Source organism: Marmota flaviventris, chromosome 7 (assembly GCF_047511675.1).
Source record: "Marmota flaviventris isolate mMarFla1 chromosome 7, mMarFla1.hap1, whole genome shotgun sequence".
Lineage (NCBI taxonomy): Eukaryota > Metazoa > Chordata > Mammalia > Rodentia > Sciuridae > Marmota > Marmota flaviventris.
The window spans coordinates 144,557,343-144,576,900 of record NC_092504.1 but is presented as its reverse complement, the minus strand read 5'-3'; the positions used below and the strand labels follow the sequence as shown (position 1 = coordinate 144,576,900).

General features: G+C 53.2%; 1 protein-coding gene across 4 annotated transcripts in view; it reads right to left on the bottom strand.

Moving 5' to 3' along the window:
* Pde5a (phosphodiesterase 5A) overlaps window positions 1–19,035 on the bottom strand; it is a 92,377-nt gene extending 73,342 nt beyond the window's left edge. For 2 of the 4 annotated variants that reach the window (XM_027952323.2, XM_071614759.1), the window contains exons 1-2: window positions 18,737–19,035; window positions 2,831–3,419 (exon numbers count right to left, since the gene is read on the bottom strand). In XM_027952323.2, the coding sequence (XP_027808124.2) occupies window positions 2,831–3,419; window positions 18,737–18,846 (699 nt within the window). In that variant the 5' untranslated portion in view covers window positions 18,847–19,035. Of the gene's footprint in view, window positions 1–2,830; window positions 3,420–17,554; window positions 17,652–18,234; window positions 18,278–18,736 lie in introns of those variants that run through there. The other 2 variants (XM_071614757.1, XM_071614756.1) reach the window with 2 other exon arrangements.
* Between the last annotated feature and the right edge of the window lie 523 nt (window positions 19,036–19,558).

Here is a 19,558-nt window from a genome sequence, read left to right as displayed (position 1 = left end):
GCCTGCCGAGGGAAGAACAGACAGGCTCAAACGTCTGCATAAGCAGAAAGTGGGGGAACACCCCAAAGATGGCTCACAAGGAGAGAAGTCGGCAGATCCCATACGCGCTGAGCACCAGGACAGACAGAGGGACAGCAGGTCGAGTTCAGAAGAAGCCGTGAGCCACACTGAGTGAGCCATGAAGGGAGGAGGAAGCGCTTTCTTATGCCAGAAGCTAGGAATGAACCAGAAGGCAAATGGAGGCCAACGCGTAATCGCAGGCCAGATTCAAGGTCACGGGCACCAGGGTGAACCCCAGAGACAAACCTGGCACAGACCTCCTTCTAAAACTGATGTGATTTCCCTGGAAACAGTTGTATTTTTTATATTTGTGACAAGCCACTTCCAACCAGACCTGAGTCCCTGCTGACAAGATGACTTAGAGGGGTGTGGGGTGAGTGGAGAGCCGTCCAGAGCTTCAGCCTGGGGCTGAGCACCAGGAAACCAGCCAGGTGGTGCTGGCGTGGAGCACTCAGCCTGGCCCCGACTGCGGGGAGGAAGGAGGGCCTGGGACTGCAGCGCCCAGGGCCCAGGATTTCATCAGTCTTGCCTGATTAGACGAAGCCTCAGCAAGAACTGGGCCCAGCTGGGAGCTTGCGGCTGGGGTCTGTGCAGGGGTGAGCCGGCCTGCAGCCACCTCTCCCACCTGGCTGCTGCTCAGGTGCAGCCTCTGTAACAGAACTCCCCCCAGTGGAGAGCTGCCCTGGGTCCATGGGCCGCTGCAGCGACCACCGAGCCCAAGGGGCCGTGGGCAGCTCTAAGCTGCGGCCAGCTGGAGGGAGGGCAGGGAGCTGTGGACCCACTGAGGAGGTACCCGGAGTCACGCAGGGTCCCCGCCAACTGCAGAAAGCGTGGGAATTGAGAGGGACAGCAGAACCCGCTGGTGCTGGAGAACCAAGCAGGGTCCTGACATCAACCTCTGTGGCCCAGCCGCAGTCTGCACGAAGGGCGTCCCACAGAGCTGCTGCCCGTACCCCTCTGAGTGTCTCAGGAGAGAAAATGGAGAGGCTGAGCACTGCTCTGGACTGACAGGTGACCAAAGAGACACCACGACCCTGGATCCTGGTCAAGGTCCAGCCGAGAAGGAGACGTAACTCCTCGTGTCAGGAGCTGGGCGGCTCCGGCTCCTCGGGTGCACCTGCTCTCAGCACCTGGCGAGCCTCTTCTATGCCGTGACACTCTCTCGTCTTCTCACTGACCGGAGCTCTAAGGTCTTCTTCCTACAGCTGGGCCCTGCATGCCCCTGGGCTGCCCGGCTGATGGGTGAGTGGGGACAGTGTGCACCTGTGGTCTCTGCAGCTGGACTAAGTGGTGGATCTGGTCTTACATGTCTATGACCTGTGTCATTCTGTCAGTGATATAATTGCTGCATTTACAAATCTGTGTCATTTTGTATCATTTTCTATTATGGGCTTGAAAAAGTGAATCAAATATTGATAATTTCTTACAATTAATCTGAGATTATGTTCTTGATTCTTGCCTTCAAGCTGAGCACTATTCTATTTCATGGTCACTTCTTGCTTTTCCATGGCTATGTCACAACCTTTCAAAGGTCCTGTGGTCAAGTAAGTACAAGGAATATGGCTACAGAGCACCACCCCTTTTACAGCTGCAAGTCAACAGAAGGAGGGCTCAGAACACCTGAGAATGCATCATTCATATTCTGATGACTTTCACAGACTATGAGACTGGCTGGATGTGGTGACACATGACAGTAATCCCAGCAGCTTGGGAGGCTGAGACAGGAGGATCACAAGTTCAAGAACAGACTCAGCAACTTAGCAAGACCTGGTCTCAAAATAAAAAGTGAAGAGGGCTGGGGAAGTAGCTCAATGGCACAGCTCCCCTGGGTTCAGTCCCCAGGAAGGAAGGAAGGAAGGAAGGAAGGAAGGAAGGAAGGAAGGAAGGCAGGCAAGCTACGGGATGGTATTTTGATTATCCAAGTCATGGTGAGGCTGAGGGACTTCCTGTGCCTGGGAAACTAGAACAGACTCAGCCCCACGGCTCAGCATGAGCCTCTTGCCTGCTACAGCTTCTGTGAGCCACGGCACACATGGGTCGAGGGCACTGAGGGTGAAGTCCACAGACCTGTTAGAAGGCAGCACCACTATTAACCACATTAACAGAGCAGCAGGAGTCCGCAGGGGTCCTCAGAGTGTGGCAGCAGGGAGCTGGCACCCCCTCACCCCGCCCCAGGGCTGCACCACCTCATAAGCATGCAGTGTCAACCAAGATGCCCTGCTTAGAAAGCATTCATAACAGGGAAATGGGAAATCTGAAGACTCTGAAGAGTGTGATCTGTAAATCCACAAAGGGCCTGTGAATCGCTGTAGCAAAATCAGAACTATCAGATCTTTCCACTGAAATACCTTAGAGCAAAAATCTCCATATTCAAAAAGACATTCATAACTTTATTTGTTAAAAAAAAAAAAGAGGGTGGAAGGAGAGAAATCATTCTGTTATCAAGGGGGCCTGAAGGAGGGATATGACTGAAGGGATGAGCAAAGCCCAGGGTGGGTGGGTCGGCAGTGTCTGCACCTGTCACCTCAGAACCTCAGAAGGACCTGAGTTCACGCACGTGGAGACGGCACAGACCAGGACGAGTGTGACAAGGCGAAGAGGGACGCGTCCCCTCACGCTCTGTGAAGGAAGGACAGGCCAGTCCCCTCAGCCCCGTCTCCAGGGACCCCGGGAGGTGCTGAGGTGCTCAGGCATTTGAAAGGCAGGACCGCCCCCGCCCCTGGCCCTCCGCGGCCGCCCACCGCCCTCCGCGGCCGCCCTGCCCTGGTACCTCGTAGGCATCCTTGATGTTCAGGGGCTCGCCCAGCGCGGCCACGTGCCCCACGATGCCTTTGTTCCACTCCAGGCGGATGCAGCTGTTGGAGGCCTCCTCCAGCGTCGTCCCCTCCGCGACATCGAAGAGCCGGCTGACCAGGAACTTGTCATTGGAGCTGTCCTCGCACACGAGGAACAGGGAGTAGCGGTCAGCCGCGATGAGCCCGTGGATGTGCAGGAAGATCTTGTGGCACAGGGCCGTGACGTCCAGGTGGCTGGAAATGTCCTTCACTAACTCCAGGAGCCTGGAGCACTGGTCCCCTTCGTCACTGTCGAAGCGTGGAGGGGTGAGAGGCATCTGCTCCTGCTTCCCTGCGTCGGACAGGAAGCTCACGGCGCCCTCGGAGTCCTTGACGAGGATGGGTCTCAGGGGCCTGTCGAACTCCGAGGCAGAGATCTTCCTGGCTGGTGTCCCAGGGGCACTGCTGTCTGCGCGGGGACTGGGCGGCAAGGGGCACGAGCAAGACTCGGGGTGGCCTCGGACGCCGTCCCTGCACACGGGGATGGTGTGCACTCTCTCAGCAAACCATGCGTTGACCATTTCCCTGCAGGAAGCACAGGCACACGTAAGGTGGGGGGTGGGCAGTGCCTGGAGGACTCCCAGCGCGGGGAGCAGGCACTCGCTGTCCTGCACCCGGGGAAGAAGTGACTTGAGCCCTGGAGGCAAGCAGGCAGTGTCCACCAACTTAAAGGCCCTGCCCCTCACCCCGGGGCCTGCCCACATGTGCAAAGTGCAAGGCAGGCACCTGGCACTGTCTGCACAAGGAGGGGAAGTGGCTACCTGATGCCCTGGCTGGAGGCTGACTGGTCACCCAGGGGGCGCCCACCTGCCCAATCTCCACAGGCGACAGAACATGTTCTTAGCATGTGCTTAGAGTGTGCTTGGCATGCTCAAGGCCCAGGCTCACGTGAACACGTCGGACACAAGGGAAAAAGTAGCAGGTGGGAGTCGAGAAGGAGGCTCTGACCAGGTGGTCACTGCTATGCCCGGGACACACTGCTACTTTCCCTCCTCTTTCTGGACTCCAGGGGACTCAGAAGAACATCCCATTACAGACACAGAAGCAAACATCATCACTTATTTAGACCTGGAGAGGCCGATGCTGACAGCCCTCTTTCTAAATCCCGAGGCTGACTTCAGTGGCTGAGCTGACCCGTTCTACAGCTGCCCTGCAGAGGCGGACCAAAGCCCAGTCTCCTGGTGGATGCAAGTTCCAGGGGCACCAACGCCAGCCACCAAGGCGGCCCCAGAACCCACCAAGCTGGAGAGCCAAGATCAGCTGTGCGCAGAGGACGTGGGGGAACGACCAGCCCCGCACCCGCTCTGCACAGGAGCCCCGCCCTCAGACACTCTTCACCTGCACTGCACCGCTGTCCCCAAGCATCAGAGACGGGGACTCCTGGGGATGGCGTCCAAATGACTATGGTGCTCTGAAACTGGGCCATGGTTATAAACTGAGAGCAATGTGTGAAGGGGACATGTGATGAGCACCCGAGAGCCGGTCCCAGGTCACCGGGCCCAGCACACAGCAGTGCAGGGTGCGGGCTGGGTTCAGACACAGAACGAGTTCTCAGCCTGGCTGGGTGTCCTGTCCTGTCCTCGCCCTGGCCACTCCAGCCATCCTATATTGGCCGCTTCTAGCTGAAATCACTGGCTGATAGACAACCAAGAAAAGGTAGTTCCAGGTTCCCACAGCAAACCAAGAGCCCCAGGCCACCGCGTGACCAGTGTCATCACCAAGAGCACAGCCACCCACGCTGCGATCCTGACATGATAACCAGGGCTTTTCAAAGTTCTTGGTTTAATAAGTCGTACGTAGTAAAGCTAGAGCATAAAACTTCTCCTTAAATCAAGCTCTTTCATTGGCTCCCCAAACCACATCGTATAACAGACTCCACAGCTGGGGGTGGGGGTCACCTGCCATCTTCTCACCAAAGAGAAAAGTGTCCACTGCTGGAAGTCCCTGGGCTTTCCCTTGGCATCTTCCCCTGGGAGCCTCAGGGTCATCCTCGATAAACTGGGAACTGCTAACCGTCCCAACCCCTCACCAAGTTCAAGGTTCTGACCCCCTCAATCAAGATGTCCAGGCCAGCAAGCAGGGTGACCCTAGCTCAGCCATGAGGCTGCAGACCTGAGGGCTGGACAAGCACAGCTCTCTGGAGGTCCAGCTCTGTGGTGGTGACTCGGCTGCTGTGCCAGCTGGCCATGGAGACCCCACGCAGCCTCACGGTCAACGGGCCAGGAGGCGGCCCCCAGCAGGCGACCCACTCAGCCTCCAAGCGTGGGAACCCTTTCAAACTCCTTCCCAGAAGTCAACGTCAAAGCTAAGCAGAGAGCACAGGTCACCACCTGTGAGGGTCGGCCATCCCCACACCCCACTCGCTCCCTGGAGGCGGAGGGCTGGGTAAGGGGTAGCACTGTTCATTCACTCCTGAGGCTCAGCCAAGAGAATCAGGGCTCAGGAGCCCCAAGCAGGGCGGACTGGCGTGGTCGTATAGGCTTTCCAACACACCACGAGCACCCAGGGGCTCGCCACAGCAGGTGCTGGGAATGCCCTTCTGTAGACCCTCCAATTGGAGGGGAGGGGGCTCTTCTTTTAAAGAAGTGGTATTTAAGTCACTCATGCGAGGTACTTCGCCCTTTGCTACAAGCACTGGTGATACATAGTGATTCTGAGTATAAGCTGGTCTTCACTAACTGCCCTGCAAACCTGGGAGCCATCAGAGAGCACAGCGGCTTGAAGTCCGCCGGCTGACGCAGCTTTCACAGGCTCTTCAAAAAGGACAACGGGCCCTGGACACTCAAGGCAAGCCCTGGCCAGGGGCAATGCAATGAAAATCCATGCCACAGCTTTGTCACCCACGCCCAGAGCCTGGTGTTGAGCGCCCTGTGAAGGTGCCCCTCCTCCGCACTCTGCTGTATGCCCGTCCCTTGCTCCTTGTGCTACAGCACCACACCCTGTCTCCCACCTACCAACGAGCTGCACCCCACAGCTGTTTCCCCACTTTTTGAAGATGTCCTGAGCTAACCAGGGAAACCTGAAGTCCTGGAAGTCGACCTTGGGGGAGCTCGGCCACAGTACAGGTCATGAGGAACCCTTTCCCACGGGAGCACAACCTCCCAAAGACGCATGCCCAGTCCAGGGGGGGAAGAACCCACCCGCAGGTGTCCTGTGGTGATTGAGACCTTGAGTCTCGAATCTTTTCCAACGATGGGTCTGATCCGATCTGAGGGCTCATCCTGCCATTCCACTCCAGGACGACTCTAGCAGCCCAGCCTGCTCATGGGGCAAGGGCTGAGTACAAATACCAGCATCCCAGGAGCTCACCGGTCTCTTCCCGAGGCCTCCCAGGGCACAGCAGCACGGCATCCTTCAGGATCAGAGCCTGGGTGCAGAACCGGGAAGCCGGCAGGTACCCACACTAGTGCCCCAAGCTGGACACACAGATGACTCGGCCAATTGTGGCTGATAACACAGGATCAAGGGAATCCCAGGGATGGGAAGCTTGAGTGTTTTCCACAAAGAATGTGTCAAGAGTACACACGGGATGGAAAAAAGTGCTCCCCGTGGCGGCCTCCGTGCCCCACTTTCAAAGTACATGAAAAGGGTCTGTGTTCTTACAATGACGGAATCAGTCAATTAATGACCAGATGAGATGATGGCCAGCAGCAATGACTCCATGGTGCTGACACAGACGTAGGTTGTGCACACTGGGCTTGCTTCATCTTGGACACTGGTCAGTAATGACTTTGAAACAGTGAAGGGCCCACAGGGCACCCCCTGAGGGAAGAAGCAAAGCATGCCCCCGGCCAAGTCTTCAGTTTAAATCAGATTATTATGACCCTGTCACAGGAAGGAAGGCCACAGCATGCAGTCCATGTTTTAGGAACTGTCCACGAATCTGGACAACTCAGTACCTGCTGATGCCGACGCTAGAGGCCTCAGGGAGAAGCACCAAGTAAAGCCCACTGACGACCCGGGAGGCCCATGCCACAGCGGCTCAGATGCAACCCGCCACCAAGAACAGGCCACATGCCACACACAGGCTGACAACTCACACACGTGCACATGCACACGCCTGCACACACAGGCATTCCTGTGAACACACTTGCACAAGCACACACATGCACACAAAAGTGCACACACCCACGTACACACACATGGGCACACACATGCATGCACAGGCACACCTATTAACACACACAAGTGCACATGCCCATGTGCCACACACATGCACACACAAGTGCACACACGAGAAAATACATGCAAAGCACACTGTGAACACACTTGCACAACCACACACATGCACACAAAAGTGCACAAACATGAGCAAACTCATGCATGCCCAGGCACCTGTGAACATGTTTGCACAAGTACACACATGCACACACAAGTGCACACATGCATGCACATGCACGCCTGTGAACATACACACAAGTGCTCATGCTCACGTGCACACACAAGTGCACACGCCCACGTGCACACACATGAGCAAACAAATGCATGCCCAGGCACACCTGTGAATACACTTGCACAAGCACACACATGCACACACAAGTGCATACATATGCATGCCCAGGCATGCCTGTGAACATACACACAAGTGCACATGCCTACATGCACACTCATGGGTATATACACGCATGCACAGACACAACTGTGAACACACACATGCACACACAAGTGCACACACCCACATGTACACACATGGGCACACACAGGCATGCCTGTAAACACACACACACACACAACACACACACACACACACACACAGTGTTCATAAGGGACCCCGTTAGCAGTAACTAGTTTCTACCAAAGTCAAACTGTTTGTGCATCTTAAAATAAGCATCTTGGAAAAGACAGAAATGTCTTAAAGTACACTCAATATTCCAGAGGTCTCTAAAGGGAAAAATACTGGAAATGTTTTGTCTAAGTTTTATAAAATATTTCTTGGCTTCTAGAAAAGCAGGAAAAGAAAAGAAAAAAATTACAGGGCAAAGAAATTCTAACACAAACCTAATAACCCTGGTGAATCAAAAATATAATTAGATGGAACCCACTAATTAGATGGCACTAGTTTAATGTGCCTGTACCTTTGCCTAAAATAATGCAGCAGAGGATAAAAATTCTTTGAAAATATCCTGTACTTAGGGTATTTTTGCTCTAATACTAAAAATACAATTGTAATGGCCCCGTACCTGAGCGTTCAGCCACTCTATTTTAAGCTGTCATTTGAGATTTCCCACTTTTACACTCTAAAATTACAAGTGGAGTCGGAGCCCGCTCAGGCAACGTCTCCAGGCACATCCTTCAGCAGCGTGCACCTGGGAGACCCGGAAGAAGCCAACTCCTGACTGGGTTCCCAGTGACGTGGGTCCACAAGCCTGTGCTCCCGCCCCAGGAAGGCACCCTGAAGTCAGCCCAGCACGGGGACAGGTGCACACTGCCACCACAGACCACTTCTCTCCAAGCAGTGACTCTGGCCACATTATCTGCACTCTGTGAAATGCAGTCACTGGTACCTCCCCAGGGGTCCTTAAAGTGCTAAGGGTGACAATGCCCACGAGTGCCAGCACAGAGTCTGCCGGCAGTGCTGGCCCCAGGACGCACACGGGAGGTGCCAGCACAGCTAGGGCAGCCTGGCTGTCAATCAGCATCTGATCAGCCTGCTCGGGGACGCCACCAGGGCTTCCTTCAAGCCCTAACTTAAAAGCACCAAGTGTTGAGAACCCTTCATACAGAAGAAAAAGGTTGTTTCAGTGTGTTTCTTCAAATTAAGACTGAGAAAACAAGGACCTTACACACAGGTCACTGTGCTTCTCCGTGACATCGTTTTCTGATCCGGAGCTGAAACACAATGCCAGAAAGCAACACGTTTTTCTTATGTTAATTTTTTTACAGAAATAAGTTAGACATTTGGGGACTTCTCTCCTCGACACCAAAGTGAGGAAATACAATAACCGCCTATGGCACTGACAGCCACGGCCATGTCCCAGGAGGAATTCTACCCCACAGCCTTTCCATCTGGACAGGAGGGCATGGACACTGCCACAGGTGCCTGGAGACCCACCCTGTGGCTTCCTGGGGAACTCCCAGGCAGGCGAAGACACCAGCCTCAGGGTGCACAGCACCAGGCCTGTGCGGCTCTGGGGAGAGATCCCAGGGAGCCTCCGACAGGACGGCACAGGCTGCGGGCCCCAGATCACCCAGAAGGACGTCCTCGGTCTGCAGGTGCACCACCAAAATGCCCTCCACTCCTTTCTCATGAGGGCCCCCTCAGACCTGGGACCCAAACTGCAGAGGAATTAGGTTTTCTGACCATAAAGGACAGTTGTGTGCAAATCTACTAACATCATCCATAGGGAAACAGAAAAATAACCCACGTAAGACAGGTTGGCTATTTTTCTGGCTCTTGGATCTGTATTCTACTCGTTTTCTTTATGTTGTTTGCACGATTGACCTGGATCCACTACTCAAATTTGGGAAAACCACTTCCAAGACGGAGAAGGTGGTGCTCTGCTCTCCCAGTGAGGGTCAAGAGCTGAGGTCGAAGGCCGTTCTAAAGCGCATTGAGGGCCTTCCCATCTGACTCCTGCCCTCTCTCCACTGTGAAGCCGAGGTTTGCTAATCTGGGCCAGGGCAGAGCTCATCTAGTGGCCAAGCCGGGAGCACAGTGTGGGTCACGTGCCCATCAGACCCCAGCTGCTCACACAAGCCCACTGGGCTCTCTTCAGACCACGGATAAAGATTCACCCAACAACGAGAAAGACTCTGAAGGTCGTCCATCTCCCTTCCACTGTTCTCATTCCCATTTACCAGAAGGAGCACGTGCCACCAAAGCTGATGACCGTTCTGCAGGTGCCATCGATTCCCAAAGCAAAACACAGCAAGTCACGCTGACAGGTAAGGGGAGGGAAGGGAGTATGCACGGTTCCCCTGAATCCTGGGCCCCCGTGGAGAAGGCCACCTGCCATCCTCTCTGATTCCAGAGAGTAAACCCGAGGCTGGTCCTTCTCCGAGGAGGGTGGTTCTGGGGTTGCAGCTGAACTCTGTCCAGTCTCAGGCTCTTACTCACCAGAAACAGAAACTAAGTCTACAGCTTCAGGAGAGGGGCTCCCAAGCAAGCAGCGGAGCCAGGCCTCGGGGTGTCTGGAAACGCGGAGGGCAGATGCGCTGTCACCATCACTCGGGCGCTGCTGGCATTTCGCCGGCAGGTCCCAGGGGCTAAAAGTCCCACAGGGTGCCAGACGGCCCATCGGGACACAAGCGACACTGTCCAATGCCAACTCCTTCTTCTGAGAAGCATGGCTTAGACGAACAGAGGGTGGGCTCACTGTTCCTGGGCATCAAACAGACGCCTGACCCTCCAAGGCTCTGCACTGGTGTCCGAGGGAGCGGTTTCCTGGGTCTGGCTGGGACGGAAGTGAAGGCTCTGCCTGAAGTGGCTTAGTATTTCAAGATTTCTCCAGCTGAGAAAACATCTGAGCGGCCTACTGGGACCAAATGGAAACCACACGCAGAACCGCTCACACGGGTTTAGGCTCACTGTCCAGTGAAGATGGAAGGGACACAGGCTTTGTCATGCGTGGTCACAGTCACATGGCATGAAGTCTACCACAGCTGAAAGAAAACATGATGACACACAGCAAATATGGGCATAGATCTTCTCTGCAGTTTAGATCCAGGAGAGGGCAGGCTGGGTCGGCCTTTCTCAGCCCAGGTGCTGAGTTCAAGACAAGGGCATTTTGAAGACCTATGAATCTTTTGTAAAAAATGTTTTACTTTTGTGTTTTCAAACTGATCACAATTACAACAAGAACAGGTGGAAGAGCATGCCTTAAATTATTAGAGTGACCACAAATAAAATGGCCCTGCAATCTTGGCACACAGATTGACACTCGTGTTCATAAAAAAGCAAAGCAGGTGAGCTTGTTGTGCAAATGTTTCCCACCAAGTAAAACCCAAGAGCTGGTCTGCTATGCTGCAGGAGGAAAAGTCCCAATCTGTCCATATACCCAGCGAGAGAGCCAAGTCTTCTCAGGGCCACTGCAGCAAAGGCCCGGCCCTGGGCTGGGCCACACTAACCCTGCAAGGGAAGCGACGCGTCTGCATCAGCTGTGGTTTTATTATTCTGTTCAAGATTAAACTAAAATTTATTTTGGTATTACAGTTGCACAAATTCTATAACTATGACTAAATCATGCCTACTTTTATTTATTCTAGGAATTTCACATGCAACTCACAGTAAAATAAAAGGAAGTCAGCCCTAGATATGGAAGACATCTAGAACTTGTGGGCCTTCCCACATCACTTTCTTCTGAGAATTCTGACCCCACCCCTGATGGACAGACCACACTACAGGCGACCTGCCTGGCCCAGAGTGAGCAGATGACCCAAGCAAGGCCAGGGTAATTTGGGGAGTATTGATATGAATAAAAATATATCTCCAATACCAGAGGCTCAATGCTCACCTAAGCTACCAGGAAGAAACCTTCCCGGCACCTGCAGAAATCAACAGAACAGGCCAACACAGTGCAGGCCACAGAGGGATGGACCAAGAACACAGAGGGCAGACAGCACATGGAGAGATAAGAGCACAAACACAGACAGACAGACAGGGGATGGGTGGAAGGAAGGGCAGACAGATGGATGAACAGAGACATAGATAGGATAGAGGGTGGGTGGATGGAAAGGCAGATGGATGAAGAGAGCAACACAGACAGGACAGATTGTGGGTACAGGGAAGGGCAGATGGATGGATAGATAGACAGACAGGACAGATGATGGGTGGAGGAAAGAGCAGGATGGACAGACAGACAGGACAGATGGTGGGTGGAGGGAAGGGAAGACGGATGGATGGATAGACAGACAGACAGTACAGATGGTGGGTGGAGGGAAGGGAAGACGAATGGATGCATAAGCAGACAGACAGACAGGACAGATGGTGGGTGTAGGGAAGAACAGATGATGGATGGATGGATAGATAGACAGGACAGATGGTGGGTGGAGGAAAGAGCAGATGATGGGTGGATGGATAGATAGACATCGACAGTCAGGACAGATGGTGGGTGGAGGGAAGGGAAGATGAATGGATGGATAGATAGACATTGACAGTCAGGACAGATGGTGGATGGACGGATAGACAGACACAGATAGGACAGATGGTGGGAGGAGGGATGGACAGATGGATGGATGGATAGACAGGACAGATGGTGGGTGGAGGGAAGGGAAGATGAATGGATGGATAGATAGACATTGACAGTCAGGACAGATGGTGGATGGACAGATAGACAGACACAGATAGGACAGATGGTGGGAGGAGGGAAAGGCTGATGGATGGATGGATAGACATGGATAGACAGGACAGATGGTGGGAGGAGGGAAGGACAGATGGATGGATGGATAGACACAGACAGGACAGATGGTGGGAGGAGGGAAGGGCTGATGGATGGATGGATAGACATGGATAGACAGGACAGATGGTGGGAGGAGAGAAGGGCTGATGGATGGATGGATAGATAGACATAGATAGACAGGACAGATGGTGGGAGGAGGGAAGGGCTGATGGATGGATGGATAGATAGACACAGAGAGACAGGACAGATGGTGGGAGGAGGGAAGGGCTGATGGATGGATGGATAGATAGACACAGACAGACAGGACAGATGGTGGGAGGAGGGAAGGGAAGATGGATGGATGGATAGATAGACACAGACAGACAGGACAGATGGTGGGAGGAGGGAAGGGCTGATGGATGGATGGATAGATAGACATAGACAGGACAGATGGTGGGAGGAGGGAAGGGAAGATGGATGGATGGATAGACATGGATAGACAGGACAGTTGGTGGGAGGAGGGAAGGGAAGATGGATGGATGGATGGATGGATAGACAGGACAGATGGTGGGAGGAGGGAAGGGCTGATGGATGGATAGATAGATAGACACAGTCAGGACAGATGGTGGGTGGAGGGAAGGACAGATGGATGGATGGATAGATAGACATAGATAGACAGGATATGTGGTGGGTGGAGGGAAGGGCCGATGGATGGATGGATAGATAGATAGATAGATAGACAGACAGACACAGACAGGACAGATGGTGGGTAGAGGGAAGGGCAGATGGAAGGATAGATAGATGAAGAATGGGTAGAAGGATGGGTAGACAGACAGATGGATGATAGATAGATAGAGGCAGGCAGATAGAAACAGACAGAATCTTGGCAAGATTATTTGATCAACTGAATGAACAATTAAGCCAATTCTGTGGGACTTAAATGATATGAGTCAATTTTGTACTGGTTACTTATGATCAATTTTGAACTGGTTTGGTTACTTATGTTATGGATAGACATAGAAAGGAGACGGTGGGTGGAGGTGACCAAAAGCCTTCTCACTCCTATCCTGGAGATTGATAAGAATGTCTTTCTTCAACAAGTTGAGAAATGGGTTGTATGCTGTCCTCTGACTCTGCAGTCAAAGGCCTTATGTATGTGTGCATGCATGTGCATGTGTGTGTGTCTGTGCATGTGTGTGCCTGAGTGTGCATGTGTGCACGCTCTAATTATTTCATCAGCTCAGAAGACCAGGTCCTTCTCTCCTTAGCCAGGTGTTCAACAGAGAGAGAATTATATTTTGTATAATTATATTTTTGTATAATTATCACTTGGAAGATGAGATCAAATGGGGATCTTTCTTCTCCAAAGATAAGGCATAACAAAATTGTTCAGAGTATGTGCAAAAATTACTTTATGATTAGAATTAAGGGAAGACTCCCTTCTCCAAAGAATAAAGAAGTTAACAATGGCAAATAAGGCTTAATAAAGAGTTCACCACAAACTAAAAGCCAGAGAAATATTTGTCTTTTTAAAAGGCCTCTAAAACCTTTTTAGAATATTTAACAAAATGATTCTCTTTTTAACATTTATTTTTTAGGTGTAGATGGACACAGCACAATGCCTTTTATTTTTATGTGGTGCTGAGGATCGAACCTGGGTCCCGCCCGTGCTAGTAGAGTGCTCTACTGCTGGGCCACAATCCCAGCCCTTTACAAAATGATTCTTATCAACTCAACACTCAGTTTGTTTATCTGCCTTAAACATTTGTTTGGCAATAAATATAAATTCCTAACATTCAAAGAAAATGGACAAAGCGCTCAGGATGAGACACCAAGAGGGCAAATGAGATTGCAGAGCTAAATATCAAGTGAGTGACTCACACGGAAAGACTTTCTTCAATTTTATTCCCAGGTATGTAGCTCACAGGCTTGTCCCTGAGAACCTGAGATGCCTACCAAGGTGACGCCACCCAGAGAAGCTGCAGCCGAGCAGCTGCACTAGTGTCACAGAGAAGAGTCACTGCTCAGTCCCCACCACCCGTCCTCGCTAGGTTGGCTTAGCGGTCCTGCGCTACTGCCCAGGGAGAGGCCCTGTCCTCCGGTCAGCTCCGAGAGGAAAACAATTGCAACTCAGTTATAATGACAGGTTTAATAAATTATTAGGCCCAGAGTGTCTGCAGTATAAACTAATAAGTGCCAAGGAGTTCTGTTTAGCCTTCCCGTCTACAAAAGAAATCACTCAGAGCGCACGGCAGTGGAGCACAGCTCCAAGCTGACTGATGTTTTCAACTCCAGAGGAAATGAGGCTTCTTATTATCATCAGACCAGGGTGAAGGCACAACTGTCACGCAATTTGAAAAAATTTCAAATATTTTAAAAGACATGATGTTAGAAACCAGAGTCAAATTTAGGTGGAATTATTCAAAAAGGAAGTTTTGTTGCCTAACATAATCAAAAGGCAAAAATGTTCCTGATTCTGAAGTGCTGTGCAAATTACCTCCTGAAAACACTGGCAATTTCTACAGATCTTCAGATCACAAACAGAAAAGGGAGCTATTCATTTTACAGCAAGCCTACTTAGGTCTGCTATACTGAGGAAATCAGCTTATTTCAAGATACCCATCTGTGATTAACACTTATTGCATTATATCTCCAGAGTTTCAAGAATCATGATCATGCAGTTCAGGCCCTAAAATGAGCCTGAATCTGAACTTTAAAAACAGTACAGAAAGAGGGTGATGGGATGCCTACTTCCAGGGCGCCTGTGGATTCCTCTCGGCAGGAAGAATCCTACCCTCGGGAGAGGTCAGAGGCCATGAAGGCAGCATAGAGCTGGCCCTATGGACCCTGCTACACACAGCACAGGGAGAAAAGGCCATTCTGCACCAGAATTGCCATCGTAAAATATTATAAATAAGATCAACTTTTCACAAGAGCCTTTGCCTAACAGAACACGCGTAACAAATCATTCGTCTGAACACTGTGGAGAATGTTTATATCCCTATCTAATTATAGAAACAATCATTTTTAAGAATGGATAGCAACATTTATTTTATATCCATCATCTGAGTTTAATGTAAACACCTTCCAAATAAAAATGCTGCAGGTTTTAGTTAGAAATGAGAAAAGAATGGCAAAGAAAAAAGAAATAAGAAGAATCCCAAATGGAGGACCTTGAACTTAACTCATTCAGCACAGCTTTGCAGTGTCAAATAAAACATCCGCCACAGAAAGCTGCGTGGGAGTGGAAAAGTTCTGTTTCTGGACTTTGACCCACACTGTCATAAAAGCTGTCCTCACTGAATCTCTCCCATTTCCACTGTATGTCAAATACTCTTCAGCTTTTGCCTGCTACATAGCAAAGCAATAAAAAGTCAACCATGTCATCCCACAATACGAGTGACCTAAAACATCACCTGCAGTCACAGGCTGATTCCTAACTCAGGAAAGGTAAGGTTATTCTCGCAGGCTGTCAAGAATCACAGCAGCTGCTGGAGGCATTAGCACAGGAAGGCTCCACCTGGAAGTGCGAGGTCCGGGTGCAGAGCACCAGGCCCCAGGACTGCAGACCGTGTGCAAGAGCCAGCCAGGCACTTCGCAGTGCCACCCTCAAAGGCACATCAACAGGTTATGATTACTTAAAAACATCTATTTCCATGCTGGAAACTATAGCTTTTAATGAGGTGCTTAGCTCTGTATTTCAAGATAATTACAGGAAACAATGTAATTATACAGCATGACTGTGTTCAAGGACAACCAAAATCCACAGGTTTTGAAAAGAGCTCAGGAATGCCAGAACCCACTGAAGGCAGCTCATTTGGTCTGCAGGTAGGATACAGGCATGTGTGAATGTCAATGGCAATGATTAAATAATGCAGAAATAGTTCTGCAGCAAGCCTGGGTGCTGATGGACATCTGAAAGAATCTAAGTCTTAAAATATTCCACATGCCTCTGAAGAACTGTTCTGCTTCATGAATTTCCCGAATCACACATACAGTTTTCATTTTACACTTACCAAGACTAACAAAGTGATCTGCACTTCTAATTAAAAAACAAACAAACAAAACCTTAGCTACGAAGTGAAAATGTTCACCATAAATCTTACCTCAGTGCGGACCAAACTGGGCTTAGTAGTTTGCATGTTTATAAACAATTAATATTCAACTTCTTGTTCTTATTTTAAAAGACTGCAGCTAATGACATTTAGTACAAAGCCAAACGGGAATACTATCTCCCAGAGTTCTCAGCCTACACCAAAATCCTCAGATTATACTCTTTACAACGACAACCTTCAGCCCTTCATAACTGCTAAAGCTAAAGGCCTGCAGGGCTCTAAAATACTGTGCACTTTCGTTTTCCAACGTGTATTCAACATGAACTCTTTGGTTAAGAACACACACACACACACACACCATGTTCTGCCACTGCAAACATCAACTGTAATATAGAAATGGGGGTGGGGGTTGAAGTGTTAGTGATCTAAACTTTACAGTGCATCCTAATTTTGAGAGCTGGGATTTTAATCCTATATCACTTGGAAGAAAAAGCAATGGCAGGAAATGTAACAACAACGTCGCAACACTTTCAAAGTTTAGTGGGCTCTGCTGTGAGGGCCCTCGTATATTACAAATAACAAAACACGAAGCCATTAACTTCAAGAGTAAAACAAAGACAGGGACATCCACGCTGATGTACCAACAAACTAGCTCATTCTCTGAACTGTTAATAATCTATCTAAAAAACGTCTCCCACATGCTCCACACTGTCCCGGGGCCTCTCCAAGACTGCCCTCCGCTCAAAGAGCGACAGCTGGGAGTGTGACAGTGCCGGTGGGGACCTCACTGGACAGATGCCCTGGGGTAGAAGGTGAGCCCTGAGAATTGCTGGCTCACAGCAATTGATGGTTCCAGATGAAGGTGGGCTCAGGGCCCCACCCCCAGCTCACGGAGAAGTGCTGTTTATAGAGAAACCACTTTCCTCTCATGGTTATGCTCTGACCGCTCTGGATTCAGGATTCTGGAGGTAGAAGGAGAAATCTGGAAAGAGGATCGAAACAGGAGGGCATGGGCACTTTGAAGGGGGTGAGATTTGCCTCCCCCCGCCCCCCCGCCGCGAGGGTTGGCCTGTCCAAAAAAAGAAAAGAAAAACTAAAGATATTAAATCTACACTAACTCTGAACATTCTTTGGAAAAACAGGATTTAAGAAGGCCGGATCTAAGACCCCAAGCAAAACCTCTGCAAGTCACGCTGTCCCTTCCCAACCAGGCATCTCCCGCGATGCGCCCCAGGCGCCCCACCCGCCCCACCCGCGCCGGGGAGCGGAAGGCGAGCGCAGCAAGTACCTGGTCTTGTCTCCGAAGGGCAGCATCGCGGGCGCCCAGGGTCACACTCCAGGAGGCTCCCAGGGAGGGTGCGACCAGGTGCAGCCGCTTCGGGGCTCGCGTCCCCGCCCTGTGCGGGCCGCCCAGGGGAGCGCCCCGCAGCGCGGCGGCCGCGCCGGCCCGGGAGAACGCGCCCGCCGGCGGCCGCTCCAGCATCGCCACCGGCCCGCGGGCCGGCACTGGGCGAGGCGCGCGCGGCCTCCCCCAGAGGGGCGCGGGCCGCACACTCCCAGGTCCGCGCGCGGGAGCCTCCCGTGCCCCGGCCCCGCGCCGCCTCCGCAGGCTCCGGGGTTCCCGCCCGCCGCGCGCTCTCTGCTCCACCCTTCTGGCCCCTCGGAGCCAGTCTCAGTTCCTCCAACTCCTCAGCGAGCGTTTCCCACGCGCGCCACTGCCCGGTGTGCCGTCGCCTCCCAACGCGCAGGCTCCCGCCCCGCCCCACAGGGCCCCGGCGCTTGGCCCAGGACCAGGCAGCGCGGGCGCGGGTCTCGGCGGGGCCGGGAGCCCCGGGTCCAGGGCCACGGCACCGCCCTCCCGCCTGTGTGCGCTCCACCAGCCCCCGAGCCGCCTTGGGTGAGCAAGCGAGAGAAAGAAAGCGCGCGGGGTAGCCGGGGACTGGAAGGGGCCAGAGGCGACGCACTTACTCCGGGAGGACTCGGCCAGTCGTTGCCGCGGGCTTCCCGGGCGCGTCCCCACCCGCTTCCCCGCCCCGCGGCCAGGACAAGGGGCGCGGGGGAGGAGCGGGGACCGAGCGGCAGCGGCGCTTCCGGAGCGGGAAAGGGGGCAGAAGCTGTTTGGATTTTGCTAAGAGGATTTAGGGGGACCCGGGAATGGAGGCGGAAGGAAGACCCTCGAGCGCGAGGCGAACAAATGATCTCGCTTAGGGGAACGCCAAGGGCTTGGGGACAGGGGTCGCGAGCACGTTTTCGTGTTTGAACTTTGTAAGCGAGTCGGATTGAACCCCACGCTTTAGTTTCACGACCGTGCAGGCTTCAAGTCGAGTGTGCGCCACACCAGGGGACTGAGGACCTACTTCCCGGGACAGCGGCCTGGGCAGGGGTCCCGGAGTGGTGAGCGGGGAGAAGTTCGGCCGCGGAGACCAGCAGGCCACGCTCCAGCCCGGCGGGTCTCAGCGATCGTTCTTACCTGGTGGCCTTTCTAACAAAGTAGGAAGAGGTGAAGTCCCGGTGGTCGTCCAGCCAGGCTTCCACCCAGTCGGGGTCCGGCCGCCCGGGGCCCGGGCCCGCGCGGTCCATGGCGCTCGGGGCTGCCTTCCGCCCGGGTCCCTCCCGGAGCTGCGTGCGCGCGACCCTCCCCGCCTCGCTGCGCCGGCCCTGGGGAGCGCCCGGGGCCACCTCGCGCCCCGCCCCGGCCCGCAGGCCCAGGTGTGGAGGGCGGGGCCGCACAGCAGCCGCGCCCGGGGTGTGGCGAGGACCGGGCACCGCGTGCCGCTCCCGGGCAGCGGCGGCGACTGCGGGCTCGGGAGGCAGCGGCTGCAGGAGGCGGCGGCCGCTGGGGTGCGCCTGTGCGCCGGCTGCGGGGCGCGCGGGTGTGTCCGCGAGGTCCTGCTCAGGGCGGGCAAGGTCACCGAGGGGCGCCCCTCCCCAGCCCAGAGGCGGAGGTAGCGAGCCCACGCGAAAGTGAGACGCTGCGGCTCGGGCAGCCTGCTCAGCGCGCGGGCTACTTGGACTTCCCAGCCCGCAGAACTGTCTGCCGCTTGTGACCCAGACCATATAGTTATCACACCACAGACCCGCGCTCCCAGGAGCACTGGAAGGAAGCCCACGGGGCGCAGCTCCGCCCTCCAGGAGCGGGGTGGGGAGAAGCGAGGCGCGCGCTGCCACCCGGACAGGCCCGTGGAGTAGCTGTGGGCCTCCGACAGGACCGTGCCCTGCTTGAAGCTAACAATACTAAGGGCATTTAGTGTTGCATCAAACACCCTTCTCATAACTGGAAAAGATTTTCAGG